We start from the raw sequence: 19,711 nt of genomic DNA, 5'->3' as shown, positions 1-19,711 counted from the left end.
GTTCGATAGAGTGCCATATTCGAGTGTTCAATTCTAGGCGCTTGAGTGTAAGGGAGCCAGATAGAGTCTCTATGGTCAAGGAAGGATAGAATGATAGAATTTTTAGATATTTGTACGTTGTTTCAGGTATACACTCCTAAGGACACTATTCTCGAACAAATTTTGGTACTGATTTTGGGTGGAAGGCATGTAGCGGGGTTGTAAATAAACTAGACTATTTTATACCACTAAGATTCTGCAATTAGTAGGGTAAACCAACCAGTAACTGACCGCATACCAGTGAATGACCATTAGGCAAAGAAATGTCAATTATAAATTTAAACATAATCATATGTTTATAAATGGAGTGTAGTTGCACTTTTAATATCCTATATTTTTAGTTACGCGCATTAAGCAAACACTAATAAGTACAATTCTTATTAAAATTATGTGGTCATTTACTGGGCTACACGTTTTGCATTTTATAATTTTTTTTTTTAAATTGCGATAAGAATAAGTAATTATTTTCACAGAAATTTCAAGAAAAATAAATTTAAATGCAATTTCAACAGTTGTTTTGTTGTTACACATAAATATATTCAAGTATTACTCTCAAAGGTTCATAGATTCAAAAATTCGGTCATTCACTGGTTGGTTTACCCTAGACGAAGACATGTTTGAAGTCTTATATCACGCCTCGAGCGCTCTATTAGATCAAGCTCGGTGCGCTTATAGGTACCCCTACGAACCCACGAATTAAAGAAATTCTGTAAACATATAACTTCCACGAGAATTCATCCGCCTCCATCGCTGTACAATACACCTACCAATTGGTCCATCAGAAGCGCTCGAGTTACTAAGGATACCAGCGCCTCGCTACATTCCTTCCACTCGCGGTACTTCCAACTGTAAACCACTCAAGTATCCCAAATTCCTCAGAACGCCTCAGAACTTCTCCAAAAGCGACTAAAGGCAACAAGCACCCGGTGCCCTGAAGCCGCTGCGTCTACTGTCCATTGAAAAAGCCAAAGAATAAAAAGAATGAAAGCAGCCGGAGAACTAAACCTCGAGAGCTGTGAATGGCCCGTAGTCCAACCTCCATACCGGTCGTCGTCCACGGCAAGGAGTAGGTTCTCGTTCTCAGCCGGACAACGCGATCGTGACGAGCCGCGAGAGGGACAGGGCGCCGTCGGCGACGGTTGGTCGCGGCGGGCCGACGGTCTCGTGAGCCGGACGGTGTTATTGCGAGGAGGATTGGGGTGGTTGCCCGTTAGGTGGTGGCGGCGGGGGCGGTGGCGGTTGCGGGTGAACCTGGTGGGGCAGGAGGGTGTGCGGCTGCACGTGAGCTGGATGATGATGGTGGTGCTGGTGGTGATGGGAGTAGAAGATGGGCTGGGCGGCAGACGGGGGGCAGGTGGTGCCGACGCCGACGCCGACCCCGACGCCGACCGAGTGCGAGAGCGCCGACGTGGCCACCGACGCTGGCGCAACGCCGGACGCGGGTGACGCCGCTACAGACACCGTCACGCTGCCAGGCGTTCCGTTCCCGGCGGACGCCTCGTGGTACAGTATCGGCACCCTGACCAGTCTCTGGGCGGCGTGGGCCATGTTCGCCGCCTCCAGCTCCGCGGCCAGCTGCCGTTTCCACTTGTTACGGCGGTTCTGGAACCAGATCTTCACCTGGGTTTCCGTGAGGCGCAGGGACGCGGCCAGGCCGGCCCGCTCCGACGACGACAGGTAACGCTTCATGTCGAACGTGCTCTCCAGCTGGAACACCTGCGACCGCGAGAACACCGTCCTCGTCTTCTTCTTCCGCTTCATGCTGCTCGAGTCCCGCCCGTCCACGCCGACCTGCACGCTGTTCTGGCCGCCGCCACCTCCGCCCCCGCCCACCCCCGTGCCGCCGTTGTTGCCGTGATGGCCCGTGGAGTTGGTCGATTCTCCTTCGCCGTCGGCCTCCGGGCAGTCGTCCTGCTCCACGAGGTCGTCGTGGCCCTCGTCGCCCGTCGACGGGCTCCGAGTCCGGTGCAGACGCTCCTCGCCGTTCTCGTCGTCCAGGTCGTCTGCGCACAGCAAGATTCGGGGCTTTCAGAATCGGTCGGTTAACTTGGGGGGATCCACCAGGAAGTCGGGAACGGGTACCATGACGACGGAGAAGAGGATGGAGGTTTCACGAAAATTTCGTGGATCAAATTGTATACTAGAGTTGCCTTTGCAAACGATGCACCGTAACATCCAGAGGATCTGATTGAGTTGGCTCAGGGCTGAGGACACTCGTCTATAGTGCACAGTTGAGCCTTAAATATTATCAGATGGAGGAACACTTGTGCGACCACATGCAATCGATTTGAAAAAAAAATCACATAAGTGAAACATGTCTAGCTACGACCTGAACCTAAGCGTAAGTCTGTGAAAACTTCTGTTTTGACAAAAAATAAATAAAATGGCTCTTCTCCCTGGGCAAAAATCACATTTCTTTAAAATTTGCCGTTTTACAACCGCTATACTTATAATTTTTATTTTTATTTCCTTTTTTAATAGGTTCAGGGCAGAATGGGGGCCAGGGCAAAGTATCAATTTCAGAGGATATTTCACAATTCAATTTCTTACGGCCAGAATCACTGCAAAATTACAGCGGCTCCAGAAAAAAACACCTATATATATCAGGCAACTGTAGCGCTGTCATACATATGTATATATTACTCAAATAAAATTTTTTTACTGTTTATAGTATTAACAAACATTACCCAAAAGTACTAGTCCCAATTTGTATTCATCTGCTTGTAATTAATTCGCAAAAAATACTTGATTTTCGAGCGATCTGACTGTCTAGTCCCCTTAATCCCTGGAAACTGGAGCCCTTCGGACATCATTGTTTTCCATGCATTTATTTTCACCTGAACCAAACTTAAACACCCCCTACGTGCTAGGAAAAAGCTTGAACAATTGCCGCCCAGAATCCGCAAGATCCATAATCAAATTCTAGAGAAGAGGATGATATTATGCACTTCTGGTATCGTCTATTGCTCATCGATATCGATTAACTCTTCAAATTACCGATACGCTAGCGCGTGCACGCCAGTAATGGAAACATACGTTGCCAAGCAGAAGCACGCGAATCCTGCCGATGATCGGTAGTTTATTATCATTGTCGCAAATGCACAGGGGTAAATGGATACTATCGAGAGCTGGAGTGTTGTAAATTTCGGCGCAGTACAGCCTGAAACTATGAAACTGCATCGATCGAACGGATTGGGGCTCGATTCATCGCCCTCCCTTCCGATAGTGTCGCGATCGTTTCCGCAAAGCATCAGAAAGTCGAGGAAAAGCACCTACTATTAAAATTTCTTCAAGGCACTGCAGGATCATTTTCAGGATCTCCTGACAACTGGACGAATAAAGAAATACTTGAACCCTTGCAGAAGAAGATATCCTCCCTTCCATGACGTACAAATTCAATCAACCATTCTGTTCCCTAGGAGCAGCCGATTTCAGAGCGACTAAAGCTAATCTGATTAATTTACAATTGTAATGCACCAGACAGAAGAATGTGGGACGGTCCTTTTGATCTCCGTGGGTGAATTTCATCGGATGATCGCGATAAACGCCAGTGGCAAGTGGCAAAGCACCAACACACGGCCACAATGATTTCGCAAATCACGCTATTCATCCGAGATCGTGAATGTTGCAGCAGCGGTTGCCGCGCTAAATGCGTTGATTAACCGTTTGGCCCAAAACGTTTCTCCCGCGGCTCGACACAGAATCGACGAGGAGATCTCTTTCGGTATTGTCGATGAGCGAATTCTCTCTGCCGAGCCAGGCGCGTATTCAATAAATCGCTCGCCCATTCATCTCCGACGGCGTTGCATTTAATGTGTGCCCGATTGATAGTCGGCTAATTAATATTCTATTTATCTATTATGATATAATTGTTTCGAATCCTCGGATGTATTCGCAGGCGGGAACCGTGTTTCATAGCACGCCGAAACATTTGTCGTTCTCGTATCGATTCTTCGCGCGAATCGCGCGTTAACCGATCCTCCCTTACCGCGATAACGATAACTTCTTGCAGAGCACTGTACCCCACGTGCTCGTCAATCCCGCAGCTGTGAAACTTTGAATTTCCCAGGGGTGGAAATATTGCGCGATCAAAGAGACCTCTCGGCTCGGAGAGTTTCTTGCGAAAATTATTCGCGTAGGTACGTCCACCGCTTGTTTTAGCCAACGAAAGGTGATGAATAGACGCGTGTGTTCCCCCAAGTTAAAGAGCCCTCGACGAAGCATCGATTCTTAAGCTACATGTGGTCTACAACACTTAACTCGAAGCACTTGGAAGGAAATGTTGGTGCGCACGAAGAGCCGTGTTCTGCGTCTCGTGTCACACATGTAGAGATTGCAGACTTTGTCGCTAGAGTATCGACAGAAACTGCGAACTGAGTCAAGCTTACACCCTGCTTTCTCTACTGGACGCTCCTCTACTCATGAATCTACCATCCACAAAATATTTCCTTTACACCGACAGGCATTTCCACCCCTGACTCACGAGATCCAGTGATCCGTCGGTGGCGAGAGGAAAACAAGCGGGCCAGTTCATCGACGAGGAGGGACTGGTCGCGTGAAGGCATCGAGACGGGTCAAAGATCTCAAGACACCTCGAGGAAGAACGCACCGGGGATGGGGGTTGTTTTTGGGAGAATGGATTTCGTGGGTGGACGAGGTGATAGGGCGAGCGTTGCCAGACGAGGACTCGCGAGGATCGTGAAGGGAAGGAAGAAGGCAGAAGGGCAAGGTGTGGGTCTTTGTAGACGTTATACACGTAAGTGTATAAACGCGAGCGTGGACGGCGACGAGTACGGCTTCCACGGCTTCCACCACGACAAACCAACGTCGATCGCCTTACCCGCCGATCGTTTTACTCCTGCCACTTCGCCAAAATACTCGACTGCCTGGCCGGCTACTGCATGCACCAGCGGAGTGAACGATGGAAGGCGAAGTTGGCTGATAATTGGCTTGTCTGTTTATGGATTGAACTCTGCCCAGGGTTGATGCTGGGTATTAGTTTAGAGTTGAAGATGATGGTTAAAGATTGTTGGAAAACTGTTGCCATGAACACAGCGGAGTTACGGTTTTATTGAAGCACCGACTAGTGTAACGGAACGGGGAGAAGGGGTGTTTCGAATTAGGGGTACATGAAGAGGTCCCGGTGTCTGTTGTTGCTCCTATCAGTCGCATAATTTTTTAAGGGGACTAGGCAGTCGTTTTCTGTGAAAGGAACGCTTTCTTTTCAATGTAGGGCAAATGTCCCAATTACTGCCAGCGTCCCTATTACTGCCACTTCATTTATTTTACTTAATAAACACGCAACGTATAAAGAATAGTGTAAAAAAGAATTTATCATAAAATTGGGACTGCTTTTGTTATTATTATAGTACACTCTTTATACGTCTATTCTTTATACGTTACATTTTTTTAAAGTGAAATAAATAAAGTGGCAGTAATAGGGACACTGACAGTAAATGGGACACCTACTATTTGTAAAAAAAATGAAAGCAAGTCCAGATGTATCCTTTCACCTAATATTTATTATTATCATAGAGATTGAAAAAAGTTGGTATGAAATGTACGTGTGCTGTAAAAATGGCGGTGCTGATTGGTAAACATTTTAACGTTCTTCTCTAGTTTACAGGTAATATTGGTCTTAAAAAGGTGTGATTCTTATTTTTTACATCCGTACTTCCCCGCTGAAGCAATGAAAATTAGAATTAAAACAGAATTATTAAATTGGTGGCCGAAGAACGGCGATTACTTCAGGAAAAATTCGGTCGGGTTCGTGCGCTCTAAAAATCCGCGACTTTTTAATTTTTTGATGAAAGTCTTTAATTTTACGGACCATATCAGAGGTTTGGCGGGAAATAGCGCATGTTTTACACATCCTGTAATCTTTTCAAGTCAATCTGAGCCTCCGCTTGACCAAATTATTCAGACTATTCCCATTAGGCCTAACCAGACTATTCAGAAAAGATAGTACTTTCGGAAAATGCAATAAAAAAATCGGTCTTTCGACTGCCTAGTCCTCTTAAGCAATCTTTCTTTTCAAAGTGGAAGCTCTACGCCATCAAGTATCTCTTCGCTACCGCCATATTTTCCCTATTTAGAGTTTCAAGAGTAGCAAGCCTTACTCAAAGAATTTCCGACGAAGAGCTACGCCAATCGCGCCCAGTTCGCGATAAATCCAAACAACGCGAAACCAAATGTCCACACTGAGTAGATCACGGAACCGCAGCGGGTCGAACAAAATCCAGTGCAACATAACCGAAACACCGGAGCCACCCCCCGAAAAACCGAGATAACTGTTTCAGCGGAGCTACAATGGGAAGCGGAATCGAATCAATGCCTCGATATTTATATCCAGAGAATGGAGCGACTCGATATCTGCATCCAGAGCCACGTTACTTCTCCAGCATTCCTTTCAAACGAAACTCTTCACCCAACGTGACAATATCAGTACGCTACTGACCCCTCAGTATCTCCACCCTACGATGCACGATTACCTCGCGCACGTGCCCTTGTACATCGACTATCTTTCGCATCCCTCGTTTCCCCCGTTCTCGTTACACTAGCCACCGTGAAAACACGAAGACGCCCACAGTGGTGGACTTCCGCTTGGATCGCGTCGCAGTTGACGTGTTAAGAGAAGAATACCTTCGATGAGGTACACAGAGAGCCTGTGGTGGCAGGCATCTCGTGGTAGGACTTGAATACTCAGCCAGATGGATAGGGAGCGGTGGCCTTGGTTTCAGCCGGCAACACCGGGGTAGGAGTGTATTTATCGCGTGGAAACTCACCCCTTTGCGGGAAAGAAGCAGAGGCAGGACTAACGCGGCTCAGGGTGCCCACGACGTCGCCAGGCGACGGATGCTCCAGCGTCTGCAGGCTGTGCGTGGGCCTCCATGGAAACGGCCAACCGGCGCCGCCGGGGAGGACGCCGCGGATACCGTCGGCGTCCACGATGTCCGATTGGCTGCCTACCTGCACGGCGTTGCTTAACGCCGAAGAGGCGGCTGCCAGCCGAGAGTGGTGCTGATGCTGCTGCTGCTGGTGGAGGTGCTGCAACGTCGACGGGAAGAAAACGCCACCGACCCCGATTCCGACTGGGTAACGGCCAGCTATCAGGGACGACATGAGGCCCAATCTGAAAGCAGACGAGCGTGATAGTTAGTTAGGGTTCGAACAGCCGTGGCATACAACGTGAAATAGGGAATTTTGTATGGTATTGGGGGATGATTATTTATTAGATCAGCGAGACGAGTTCAAGGGTGCAGAATGTTTAATTGTTTCGCGAGGATATAGAGAGTAAATGCAGCGTTAGAGGTGGATGAAATTGTCTGATTGTTTTTGAGTCTGTAAGGGGTGGTTTCTGGTTGAGAGTGGCTCAGTTAATAGGTCGAAGGATACAGTTGGGATGGAGGGTATTAATCATTCAAGATCACTGAGAAAGTAGCCCCGTTATTCTAGCTGGTTACCCAGCAGCTGCATCTTTCGCCGATTATCCTGCTTCGCCGATGCGTTCAGGTGTAGAGAATAGGAATTTAGCTAGTAGTAGAGGTCAATGGAAAGCTCGGCCTGGAGAGTTCTTCTCTATTCCGTCATTTCTACCATCGAACGACTAAGCTCCTCGGTTGTACCACGCGTCGACTACCACCCTACCGGCCACGTAGTCAAAGAGATCGTGGGGAACACTCTGTAACGATTCTCAGCATCCAATTCGAACAGTCCACTGCATCGAGGACACCGAGTGTACTGTCCGCTATTCCATTCGAACCGGGCAACGCGAAAAAAACCCCCCGGAAATCGCGCCGAAATGCCAGGGATTCGATCAGCATCCACAGCCCCGAAAATCCACGGGCAGCCACTTGCTCGTGTTTTTCGCGGGGGGTTTTAACGAATCGTTTCGAGCAGCGTGCGCCCGTAAAAGTGAAACCGTACGGGGAAATGTTTGCCGGGGCGAGCCGTTTAAAGCCGCGCTCTAAATAAAACACCGCCGAAAAAACTTGGATTAAAACAGCGGCCGCGTTTTCCACGGGGCGGACCGTTCTGAATGCGAAACGTCGAGCTCACAACCGGATCGCGGCCGTGTCCGAGGCGTCGAGAGCGCGATTCAGCCGAACCTGTCTTCTCTGCTGAAAAACCGGCAAATGTTTCCAAACCCATTTATCCAGTCCGCAGCCGCGCGGAAGTGAATTCCATTCTCTTTTTCCCCCCCCCCCCTCTCCTCTCCGCCGGTGGATAGAAAGAACGAGAGGGAAAGATCGCTCAGGGGAGGAGAGAAGCGTGTATATATCGATGCCAGCGTGCCCGTGCTCCTCGACCACCGTTCACCCCTGCCAGCCATTAACATCTCCCCGGGCTACTTGGTCCTCGATGCTCAAAGGAATTTCGAGAGTTATGCCTATTAAGAGCGACGCTTGCGTCGCAACAATGACACCATCCCCCCGTTTAGCTCCACTGTTAAGAGCGAAAATCCGCTTACGACTCGCAGCCTCCGCGAGGATCGGCCTACCTGCGCCGTGGATTCCTCGCCGAGTCGTACCTGCCGCCGCAGGACACGCGCATTCGGTGAATGGAGTAACGAGGTGCCAGGGCTAGCAGCCGCGTTGGATACTCGTGACCGTGATTGGGAGCTGTCGGTGGGTTACAGGCGATTAAGGACTTCGGCAGTGGGTACGGTTAAGGTGATCGCGAGATGTATTCTTGGTCAAGTGGGGATTGATACGGTGAGTTGGTTCGAAGAGTGGCGATGCCCAAGGGTGCGTAAAATTAGAATTGTTAGGGTGTATGGGAGTTTGAGAATTCGCTTCGAGGAATCTTCAATTAGAATGTAGGTGTGTGTATGTATAAACGTCCCAGGCTGCCACTAAACTTTGCTATCGCGTTTATACGCGCTGTTATAATAAACCCTGATCCAAATGACTCGCAATCATAGCCGAAACGCGCGGGCCCCTTCGGTCGCTCGCGGACACTCGCCACTGCGCGTACCTCACAAATAGTGCTCGCAGCAACGCGTACCTGCCCTCTGGAGACCCCAGTGCCGCGTATCCACGGGCAGGGCTCTCAATTATGCCGGCCATTTTGCCAGGTCGCGTGTAACAGCCGCCCAACGGCCGTGTTATGGCCGATCGTTACTCCTGATCAGCGCGGTAAGTGCAGCTGCGACCGCTTGACGCGGAGCAACTTAACGCGAGCGCCGATTTGCGGTGACGATTTAGTTCGGCAGAAATGTAGGTAGGTAGGTAGCCGGGTTCCGGCGTGAAACGCGGTGGAAGCAGAGGAGTAGCCGAGGCTTCGGAAGCCCTACTACTTCCCCTGTTCCTGGCTCGCTTCCCTTCCAGTCAGACTGCGCCCAACGATCTGATCGTTGCGCTTCGATGCGCTTTCCTCTCGCCCGGCACCGATTTCGCGCCCAAGCTTGCCGATTTAGCGGGATCCCTCGGAGCCGTGGCGCATGGAGAGTTCAATTTCATACGAACTGGAACTGTTTCGGAAGCCGATGGAACTTTTGCTACATCGATATCGATCATGGATCTACTAGGTCCGCGAGTAGATCGATCTCTTATCGAAGTAGAGTTTGATTTTCGTGCCTTTTGTTTGAGGCGGTCGCAGCGGAAGGGTGTGATCAATGGACAGCGAGTCACAGGCTTCCCGAATTTCTCGTGGCGCGGATTTCAGCCGCGTCGCCCCGACAAACACCCGCTAAGTGCATTGATTATCGATGTTCGACGTGGCTCGTTTAATCAGTGGCGCGGGGCGAAAGAGAACGGGGGGACTGGGCAAGGGGAGACGGCAGCAGAAACGTGGAATCTAGTCGAGCGCCCTGATTCGGACACACGATTCACGGGTAATGCTGCGATTAACGATTTATCATTCGGTTCAACGAGATTAATTTCGAGACAGATTGCGGGGCACGGAAGAGGGGGTCATCTGTGCGAGTCGGTTCGGAAATTACGAGTACGTCGTCCGCTTTTAAGGAAAGATCGCGTTTCCCTTGGACATCGAGTGGGGGAGCACGGAACCAGAGTTTGTACGTTTCAGTTACCGTAATTACCGAATAAAATTTCGCTTTAAAGCATGATCCAACGTCGCGTGAATTAGTTGAAAGCCCTCCTGGAAATCCAAGATCAGTCCCTAAAATCCACAGGGCCAAAGGAAAGAGAGCAAATTATCCCCCGGAGAAAGGGATATCGCTAAGATCTTCATCCCTCGGTAAATATCCCTGTAAACAGGGCGCCTAAAAGCTTCCCGGCGAGCCCGGAGAGCTATCAATCGACCTCTGAAACGTGTGGCGATAATTGCTCCTCACCTTTTCGCCTGCGTCCAGCCCGAAAGGACACGCGATCCTCGCCCTCAGCGTTGTCTGCATCGATATCAGGGTCGGGGAGGGTGGCGGGCCAAGAAAGGAGGACAAGAATCGAGGAAACGCAAAAGAGGAGTAGCGGCCATACAGATGCCCCGGGAAAGATAAAGGAAATCTGACAACCGCCCTGTTTGTAAGCATCAGCAGGGGTGGGCCCTTTTCTTCCGCGGAGCAGGTATAAACACCAAACAGTCGGCTGGAGGAGTGTGCTCCACCTTTTTCTGCCTAATTCTTGCGCGGCTTACGTCTCCTCTTAGGTAGCCAGCGGAATGAATGGCCCGAGGAGCAGGGGTGGCGAGAAGGAGGGGGCTCTATTTCTTTCTTTCGGCGCAACTTTCTCGCTCGAGCCGTTTCTTCTTCGCTCGATCGATTCCTCGAGGGCCCTCGACTTCCTACGATTCCCGGCGATCCCGAGACGCAATACACACCTCCGCTTCATCCTCAACGGTCACGACCGCCGCCAATTTCCCTGATCTTATTGGCCCGATCGAGTGTCCGTCAAGAGGAACCTCGTTGATTACGATGCAACCCCCTGCCTCTGTATAATCGGATACAGACGACTCTGCTGAAACGCCACGGTGAATATCGAGCGCTCCGATCGATCGTGGATCGATGACGGTGTTTCGGCAAAATCATCTCTCTCTCTCTCTCTCTCTCTCTATTTATCTCTCCCTATTTATCTCTCTCTCTCTCTCTCTCTCTCTCTCTATTTATCTCTCTCTCTCCCTATTTATTTCTCTCTCTCTATTTATCTCTCTCTATTTATCTCTCTCTCTCTCTCTCTCTCTATTTATCTCTCCCTATTTATCTCTCTCTCTCTCTCTCTCTCTATTTATCTCTCTCTCTCCCTATTTATCTCTCCCTCTCTATTTATCTCTCTCTATTTATCTCTCTCTCTCTCTCTCTCTCTCTATTTATCTCTCCCTATTTATCTCTCTCTCTCTCTCTATTTATCTCTCCCTATTTATCTCTCTCTCTCTATTTATCTCTCTCTATTTATATCTCTCTATTTATCTCTCTCTCTCTCCCTCTCTCTCTCTCTTTCTCTCTCTCTCTCTCTTTCACATCAGCCGCAAGAAACCACGAACATTCTCAAGCAGCTGATTGATTTCATATTTACTTTTCGCGATCATACATACATACTCTTCCACGCAACACCTCACATACACTCGCACACACAATTTCGCTCTCGTGACCGACCCGAGTGCTCGGTTATACAGAGCAGTAGTCTCTTGTATCTCTACAGTGTAATCTCTCGTATCGCGAACTGTTACCTCTCTATTAACTGTATCACCTAATTGCCAATCTCAATCTAAATAAACCGCACTGTTCTCAACATTTTTGAGTTCCCTCCATACAGACGGTGTGCATCGATTCGACGCTCCTGGTCAAGCACGGGGGCTGGATTCTTCAAGCGCGCCACGGGATCCTCGGGCAATTTGTCCGTTAAACTTCTACCCCCTCCGCCCTACGAGCCGTACCCCGCTCAATGGGGGGACATATTATCCCTTTTTTTTTGTATTGATTATTATTCCACCTTTGCTCGCGTTGCTTCCGCGCGGCGAGTAAGTGCCGTTCTCGAATATAAACTCTTTATGCGGTGGTTAACGATCGCTCGTAACACGATACGTTTTGTCGTGTACCGTTACAGCAGGGGTTGCTCTCCAGCCGTAGACGAGAAGGAGAAAGTCGATCACGCACGATGGCGGAGCGCGCGCGGGCAATCGCCATGGGGTGGTTTCTCGGAGATTTCGCCGCGATTTTGGAAATCTTCGCGGGGTGGAGATTTGTGTAACGGTTGAGGGACTTATTTTGGGAGGGTTGATAGCCGAAAATTTTGGGGCTGTGTGACAATTTGTGAGGCAATGATAGGAGGAAGTGTCGAGGGTGCTTAGAAGGTAGGGACATTTTTAGGCAAAGTTTGAATTTTCTTTAGAGACTCGTCTCAAAGTTTCTGTAGCCGTTGCATTTGATTTATTCACCGGAGATTTGGAAGAATCTTAGATTCCTGTGTGAAATGTGTTCACAGAGTACAACGTGGGTTGGAGGATATTTAGTGACGAAAAAGAGGATAAGTTGAGTTCGATTTTGTTAAAGAACGAGTAATTATGTCGTGTCGCATTGGCACGCGGACAGGTACCTCCTGTTTTTATCGATTCGACTGGCAACGTTCACGGTTACGTACTGACTCATGAAGTGTCATTACGATGACCCAACAATGAGTTATTGGCTTTCAAAGTGCTCGGCTAAACCCGTTGCTTGGCTTCGTCCCGCTCGCTGCCTGTTACAGGCCAAGTGGAGGATTTATGCTTGCGCCTACACGCCAGGAGACAACTTCATTTCGCTGGATTCCAAGGAAACAACTTAATTGCTTTAGCACGACGGCTTGCCGGCTTTATAACGCGACCAGGACACGACCCCCTCGCCTGGGAATTAATTACGCACACATCGCGACAATCTCTTCCACTAAAAAGTAATTCAACTCCCGAATACCCTTCAATCTCTAAACATCAACTAACAGGCGACGACGAGCTTCAACCCGACAGCAACATTTCGAGGAGGAGGATCCAACACGTCCGTCAAAAGCCATTAAACCTGAAGGTCCACTTAAAAGATTTTTTAATAACTCCTGGCCGGAGTGTCATACACAGAGAGAACAAAAGTTATCCGTGTTTTCATTATTACGAAGTGTGCCTCTGCTGGCCGTCACTGTCTAGCGAAGTTTTTGATTTGCTGGGGAGAATGGAGGCGTCATCAGCGTCGACGAAAGTAGAAGAGAAAACGGGGAATCGAAGAGACATGCGGGGCAGGGACAGAGAGAACGGGTGAGGGAAGGGTGGCAGCAGAGAGATGGTGTAGGGCGGAGGGAGAGTAAGAGAGACACTGTGTTTCGATGCGATTATTATTCGTGGTCTATTCCCAGCTACCGTTCATTCCACATTTGTTTCCGACGTTGAACATCCATATCGCCCTCGAACGGGCGATCATACACAATGGGCTTTATCGTACCATCCTTTGAAACTTGGAACGCGATTCCACGCTAATTAACGAATCATTCTTCGCGGCTGTAATTAACGAGGCCGACTCTGTCGCGGATTATCCCCGGCCCAGTAAAGATCTTTCGCGCATATAGACGTCGTGTGCCCGCGGTAACGTTACTGAATATCGTTGCCCTCCTCCCCTGCGCGAAACGGCGGGCTGGCGTGAGTTTTACTCGCGCGAAAAGAGAAAGGTGCCCGAAAAAGAGAAAAAGGAGGAAAAATATTCTTACGATCCTTCCTGTATCTCGCGTTTCAATGGCAACTCGGCGAGATATTTTCTCCTCTTTAATGGTACCCCGTTACATTCCGCTGCGCCCCGTCGGCCCCGGATAAACACGCGGTAATTAGATCGTCAGCCGCGTGGAAAATGTCGAAGATAAACGCGAGACGGGGTTTCTGATTAATTCACGGAGCCGCGCGGTTCGCTCGCTCGCAGCAATATTATTAATCCCGACACGGGTTTCTGCTGGTCCCTTTTCAACCTGATGGGAGATAATACAACTCTGGCCAGTTGAATTCTTCGGCCCCGTAAAGTACCTTTTAAATTTACAGCGTATGCGCGAAGTGGGGTGGTGATCGATCTTTCGTCGATTTCTTCCTACGAACGAGGTGAAATAGTGGTGTGAAAAATTTATCCAACTACTCGATAAAGGTGGATTACTTAATTCTGCACTTGAAGTGAGAAAACATTAGGAAAATCTAAAATCATTTTCTTGTATGATGGAATCAAGGAGTGCTGCAACTTATCTAGAGACGCGGTAGCGTCTCGACGCCAAGTGCATGAAAGACACCCTGTATATATGTCGACTGTCGCTACCGCTATCATTTACTCGTCGCACGGCTATTCCAACCTAACCTGAAACTTATTTAAAACTCTGACAAAATTTTCACTTTCATTATTTTGCGCTTTTAAATAATTCTTATTCATGGACACCTTGACCTTGCCCGGCCAGGCCAAGTATATAACTGTGAGCACCTTTATGTACTTGCAGCTCATTTTGATTTCACATTTTTTTTTTATTTTGTAATTATTATTATCTTCTATTTTTTTGCGATTTATTTGATTTCATGTACTTGGCGTAATTTTTTTACTTTTTTAAAGTTTTTTTTATGGGGATCTAATAGACACTTGCACGGGTCTTTCAATGCGAAAGAAGCAACCTTAAATCTCCGCACTGTAAGATCACCAAACATTAACTCTAACATCGCGCCGCGAAACAATACACCCCACCTGGTCCCGTTCCCTGGAAACGAGTTTAGTCCCGTTTATGTCGCGACTCGAGCTTAACGCGCTTCCGCAAACGCACCGCGGGCGCGGAGAGCGAGAAGGGTGGTCGGGGGCGAGGTGAAATTCGCGGAGCGTCTAATTCAGATAATATTCAACACGGGAATCCTTTCCGCTGAAATCTCTTCTCCCAGGAAATGCTATTACCGTATCAGTTGAAGGAGGGTTGCAGAGGGGTGGGCGTTAAGCGTCGAGACGCCCCATAGAAGATTTCGCGGTGTAAGCTTTTCGCGTACTTAGACGACCTCGCGCGGGGCCAAGACTCCGCTGGATGCCGTAGGCGGCCGATTTAATAATAAATCAAGCCTAGAAGTTGCTCGCTTCCTCCGCGGAAGACGCGAGGGTCTGCCCATGCCGAAAATGGCCCGGGTTAGGTGCCCGTTCCTCCTGGGAGAGCCTTTAGGCTCCTTAACTTTGACTACGCCGCCGTTTCATCCGCTGATGTATTATGCACCCGTTCCCTGATCGACTCTTTTCTACTTTTCGCGCAAGCCTGACATCCGATCTACTTGCCTCGTGGATATAGAATCGCTAAGCTCGAGCAACCTCCAGCGTCTTCCAGCAAAAATACGATCTCCTCTCCTGCTCCAGTGTTGATCGACAGAATCATCAAGCACATCCAGCGACCCTTCCCATCCATCTGAACTCACCCCCGCGGTCGCACCCCGCGTGTCACCGCGACGGCCCACGAAAATCTTTTCCCCGCTGCGCTCATCCTAAATGGCGCAGACGAGAGGGACTTAATCAAATGGTAAACGGGTGGAAAACAAGCAATTGGAGGCATCGGGCGCGCAGGAGCGAGCATCAGCCGGTTATAGCAGGGAGCCGTGAATCGGAAGGGGGTGTAAATCTGATAAAATCATCTGGAACCCTCCCGTCGCAGCCCCCAGCGGCGTGGACGGTGCCGTGCTCGGCTTCCTCTCGCTGATATATCCGATACAGAGCCGGGACGTCCCTAAGTAACGTAAGTAATGTAAGGAGGGTGGTTGTTGCTACGGTTGTTATTAAATGAGACAGCCTAATAGGCCCATTACGGACCCCTCGGTCCATTCCCACATAATATAATCCTCACCGCACGCGCTCTGCCCGCTCCCTGCTACTTTATCAACCCACCCCCGCCCCTTACTGCCCTCGTGTATCTTGATCCGAGAGCACTCACGCCCACGAAAATTTCATCTGCGGCCTGTGGACACCGCCTCTCGCTTCGGCCACCGGTGCCTTCTAATTTCGCATCAACGATGCGCCGTCCGACGGACAATAAGGTCCCTCCACTCGCAGAACAGGATCTTTCATGCTGTTCTCTTCACAGGCGAGTCGAAGGTTTTATTTGAGAACAGAGATTCAGGGGGTTTGGATGCTGGTTGTTGATGTTATTTGCAAATGCTTTTGGAGCATTGTTTGATGCGAAGGTTGGTGGTGTTTATTAGAGGAGATGTTTGGGGTTGGGGGTGTTTTGATCTTCCAGGTGTAACCCCTGAATGTGTGTAAGAAACACGTGATGAGTGAAAAAAGTATTTCCGAAGATGCAAGAGGAATGTTTGGTAAGAGGCATAAAGATTTGGGGAGGCTTGGGATTGCGTCTGTTTCGCGTCCACAGGCTTGCATTGTCGTTGTCACTGGCAGAAGGGTTGAGTACACTCGCAGGCCTGAGAGATTTGAAAATTTGTATCGGAAGCAGCGCTTCGGGTTCGTCGATGATGAACGTTGATTATGTCCAGTTGCTCGCGATCATCGATGAAATAGTTATCGCGACTCGCGCGGCTAGTGCACGTTGCAGCACAGATATAAAATTGATGGCGCGCGTTAATTCCTTATTAGTAAACATTGATAGCTCCAGTTTAATAGGGATGACGCGATAATGCGAAACGTTAGTTGCACGAGAATAAACTATGCACGAGGATGCGGCAGCGCAGCGATAAATACCATCCTCGCTACTGTAATTTCAAGGGCGAAACACCGTGGAATCTTTCGCGTTGTTTACATTACGCTAGTACACATGTTGAGCGTGTAAACGAGTCTCCCAGCTCGAAGATTGTTGATGGAAAGTGAAAGCAAAGATATTCAGCATATGGAGGATCAAACGTGAACAATGTGTTTGGAAGAACAACCACAAAACTCGGTCAAAAGGATCGAATACAATTGAAGCAGGCAATCGATGCATCTTTAAACGCGACCACGGTTGAATGATAAACCGCGCAGGATTAATCTCTTGACTGCAACAAGCTCCGAACGGAATTTCCCTTGGAACTCCGCTTTCAGAATGTAAACTTGCACCCTTAAGGGGACTAGGCAGTCAGATCGCTCGAAAATCAAGTATTTTTTGCGAATTAATTACAAGCAGATGAATACAAATTGTGACTAGTACTTTTGGGTAATGTTTGTTAATACTCTAGACAGTAAAAAAAAATTATTTGAATAATATATACTGTACTTTTACAGTGATTCTGGCCGTAAGAAATTGAATTGTGAAATATTTTCTGAAATTGATACTTTGCTCTGACCCCCATTCTGCCCTGAAGCTATTGAAAAAGAAAAAAATATCAAAATTATAAAAATGGCGGCTGTAAAACGGCAAATTTTAAAGAAACTTGATGTTTCGCCAGGGAAAAGAGCCATTTTATTTTTTTTTGTCAAAACAGAAATTTTCACAGTCTTACGCTTAGGTTCAGGTCGTAGCTAGACATGTTTCACATATGCTGAATTTTTTTCAAATCGACTTGTACCTCCGTTTTTTCGCAATCAATGCAAAACGAAGAGGAAATATGATTCCGAGAAAGACGCGTTTAAAGTTTCGAAAGAGGAATTAGTCTACCTGCGTGCGCGCAGAGACAGTTTATGACGCGCTCGACCATTTCAAAGGGTGGTAAAAAATACAACAACATAAAAAATCGAGTTTCTGACTGCCTAGTCCCCTTAAGCGTTGTCGAGTCTAACCTTTGTGCGCCAACGACACTGCAACGTGACGTTATCGGTGTGCTTACCAAAGTGCTTCTCAAGCCTCTTATCAATGCAAACTATCACTCAACAACAACTGTTCCCAGCCGCCGACACATTGCTAGGACACCGAGGTTCGATCCCACGAGTCACGTGGAAAAACATGAAGGGTGCAGAAGTGGTGGCTGGTTGATAGCAGCACAGAGTTGCATGTTAAATTCCAAGTAAGGCCACAAGGTTGGATCGGGCGACTAGCTTCTAAAAGCAGATCAATACAAAGCGAAACGTACCTGGACAGCATGGCCAGGTCGGCCGACGCTTGGTGGCCAAGCAGCGGATTCGCAGCCGCGTCGCCGGGCGGCGAGAATGTGGACGCAGGGCTGGTAGCACTGGTAGCACAGCCAATACCGATACTGGTCGCGTTATTTCTGGTCTCGATACCGTGGCCGAGCGCAGCGTTGCGCTGGCCGGCGGCGAATCTTAAAGGTGTGGGTGAGGACAGGCCTCTGTTGGGGCTGTCGCAAGCGGAGCCGATCCTCTGGGAGTTCTGCGTAGGCGGCGAGCCCCTGTCCACGTCCGACGACTGCCTCTCGCCGGACACGGTGGACGTGGAGTCGACAGGAGGCGACTCGGGCCTGCCGAGGATGCTGGAGATGCTGAAGGACGTGTACTGGGGATTGCAGGCGGGCCTGAGCGGCGGCTTGCCCATGTCGAAGCCGAACGAGTGATGATTACCGAGGCCGCAGCCCGCCTTGCCGTTCTTCTCCTGGAGGAGCAGCTCCGCTGGCGTCGAGCTGCTCCTCGAACCCTCCAGCTCCAGATCCTCCTCAGACACCACGGACACCTCGATCTCCGTCTCGCCCGACATGGTGGACGCGCCTCCAGCCGCCCAATGTTCGGGGATCCTCGAGCACTGCACGATGGCCTCCGTCCCTTCGGCAAAGACCCGCGACTCGTCACCTCTATCACTCAGCACGATCGTCCTGGCTCGCGTTTCACCCTCCCGTCAGAAGCGCACCGGCTGCACCGTCGACGATCCGACGGCCGTGCACTGTCTATCCGACATGCGGAGCGGTTCCAGTCCCTCGCGTCGCATATCAGGCGGTACGTGCGCCGGTGCTGGCGTCCCAGCCGAGCTAGAGTCCACGTCGCGACGTCTCCGTCGGCAGGATGTCTCTCGTCGTCGTGGATCGGAGACGGATCGCTCGATCGCGCGACATTCGTAAGCGATACCCTGGACGACAGGATGATAGGAGACAAGACACTTGGAGGGACCACCCTTCCCAGCGCCACCCCTCTCGTCCTTCAGCCACCACCTCCTCTACCGCGTGTGTACGTGTACGTGTGTGTGTGTGTGTGTGTGTACGTGTGCGTGCGATGGCACCTCCTCCCACTAGCCGCCCACCAGCCTGACACGCAGACCCGTTCTTCTCCTCTCCTCCACGGTCTCCGGCACGGCCACCCCTCTTCTCCGACTCGTCTATCCGCGGAACGTCGCCGTTGCGTGTAAAACCGCGAAGAGTAACACACCGAGCCACTTCCTCGAGTCACTTTCTCTTCCACTGATCGTTAATCACTGGTCTGTCGCGCCACCGACTCCCCGATCCCTCGTGCTCGCGGATCGGGATTGCTTCAACGTTCGTTCACTCCGCGAGGCTGCCGCGTCCGCTGCTCGGAATCCGTTTCGGCGGGCGATTCCGAAGCAGTGTCGACCCCCGTAAACTCCGCGGGACGCGACAGGCGTGCAAAATCGTGGGTGGCTCCTCGCGTGGTAATAGGGAGGCTAGGATCGGTGCCGGCACGAGCGAGCGAGCGAGCGAGCGACGAAAGCGTACGGCTCGCGGAAGCGTATCGCGGCGAGTGATGGACTGCGGATGGGCACTGTGCTCGCACTAAGGGTAGGAAAACGCCGGAGAAACCGCAGGTCACACGAACGAGGGCCTTACTCGAACATTCGCGCACGCAGCACGCCGAGAGACACACCGGTGACGGAGGAGGCGGGAGGGAGGGAGGTCGAGAGAGAGAGAGCGAGCAAGCAGGGTGGAAAGATCGGCGGAGAGA

The 19,711-nt window shown here is 49.9% G+C and overlaps 1 protein-coding gene across 1 annotated transcript; it reads right to left on the bottom strand.

Moving 5' to 3' along the window:
• Positions 1–1,148: 1,148 nt before the first annotated feature.
• Hmx (H6 family homeobox) lies at positions 1,149–19,522 on the bottom strand. The gene is made up of 3 exons (XM_076821490.1): positions 17,941–19,522; positions 6,825–7,171; positions 1,149–2,042 (listed from the first exon to the last, which is right to left on the bottom strand). The coding sequence occupies exons 1-3, from the start codon at positions 18,516–18,518 to the stop codon at positions 1,219–1,221; spliced, it is 1,749 nt and encodes a 582-aa protein (XP_076677605.1). The 5' UTR covers positions 18,519–19,522; the 3' UTR covers positions 1,149–1,218.
• Between the last annotated feature and the right edge of the window lie 189 nt (positions 19,523–19,711).

This window comes from Andrena cerasifolii, chromosome 10, assembly GCF_050908995.1.
Source record: "Andrena cerasifolii isolate SP2316 chromosome 10, iyAndCera1_principal, whole genome shotgun sequence".
Lineage (NCBI taxonomy): Eukaryota > Metazoa > Arthropoda > Insecta > Hymenoptera > Andrenidae > Andrena > Andrena cerasifolii.
The sequence above is the reverse complement of the archived record's forward strand: the minus strand, read 5'-3'. Positions and strand labels throughout refer to the sequence as shown.

Coding starts and splice junctions, on each gene's coding strand:
- Hmx (XM_076821490.1), bottom strand. CDS start 18,518: ATGTCGGGCGAGACGGAGATCGAGGTGTCCGTGGTGTCTGAGGAGGAT. Junction 7,172..17,940: donor GACCTGGCCATGCTGTCCAG/GTACGTTTCGCT, acceptor GTCTGCTTTCAG/ATTGGGCCTCATGTCGTCCC. Junction 2,043..6,824: donor TGCTTCTTTCCCGCAAAGGG/GTGAGTTTCCAC, acceptor TGCTGTGCGCAG/ACGACCTGGACGACGAGAAC.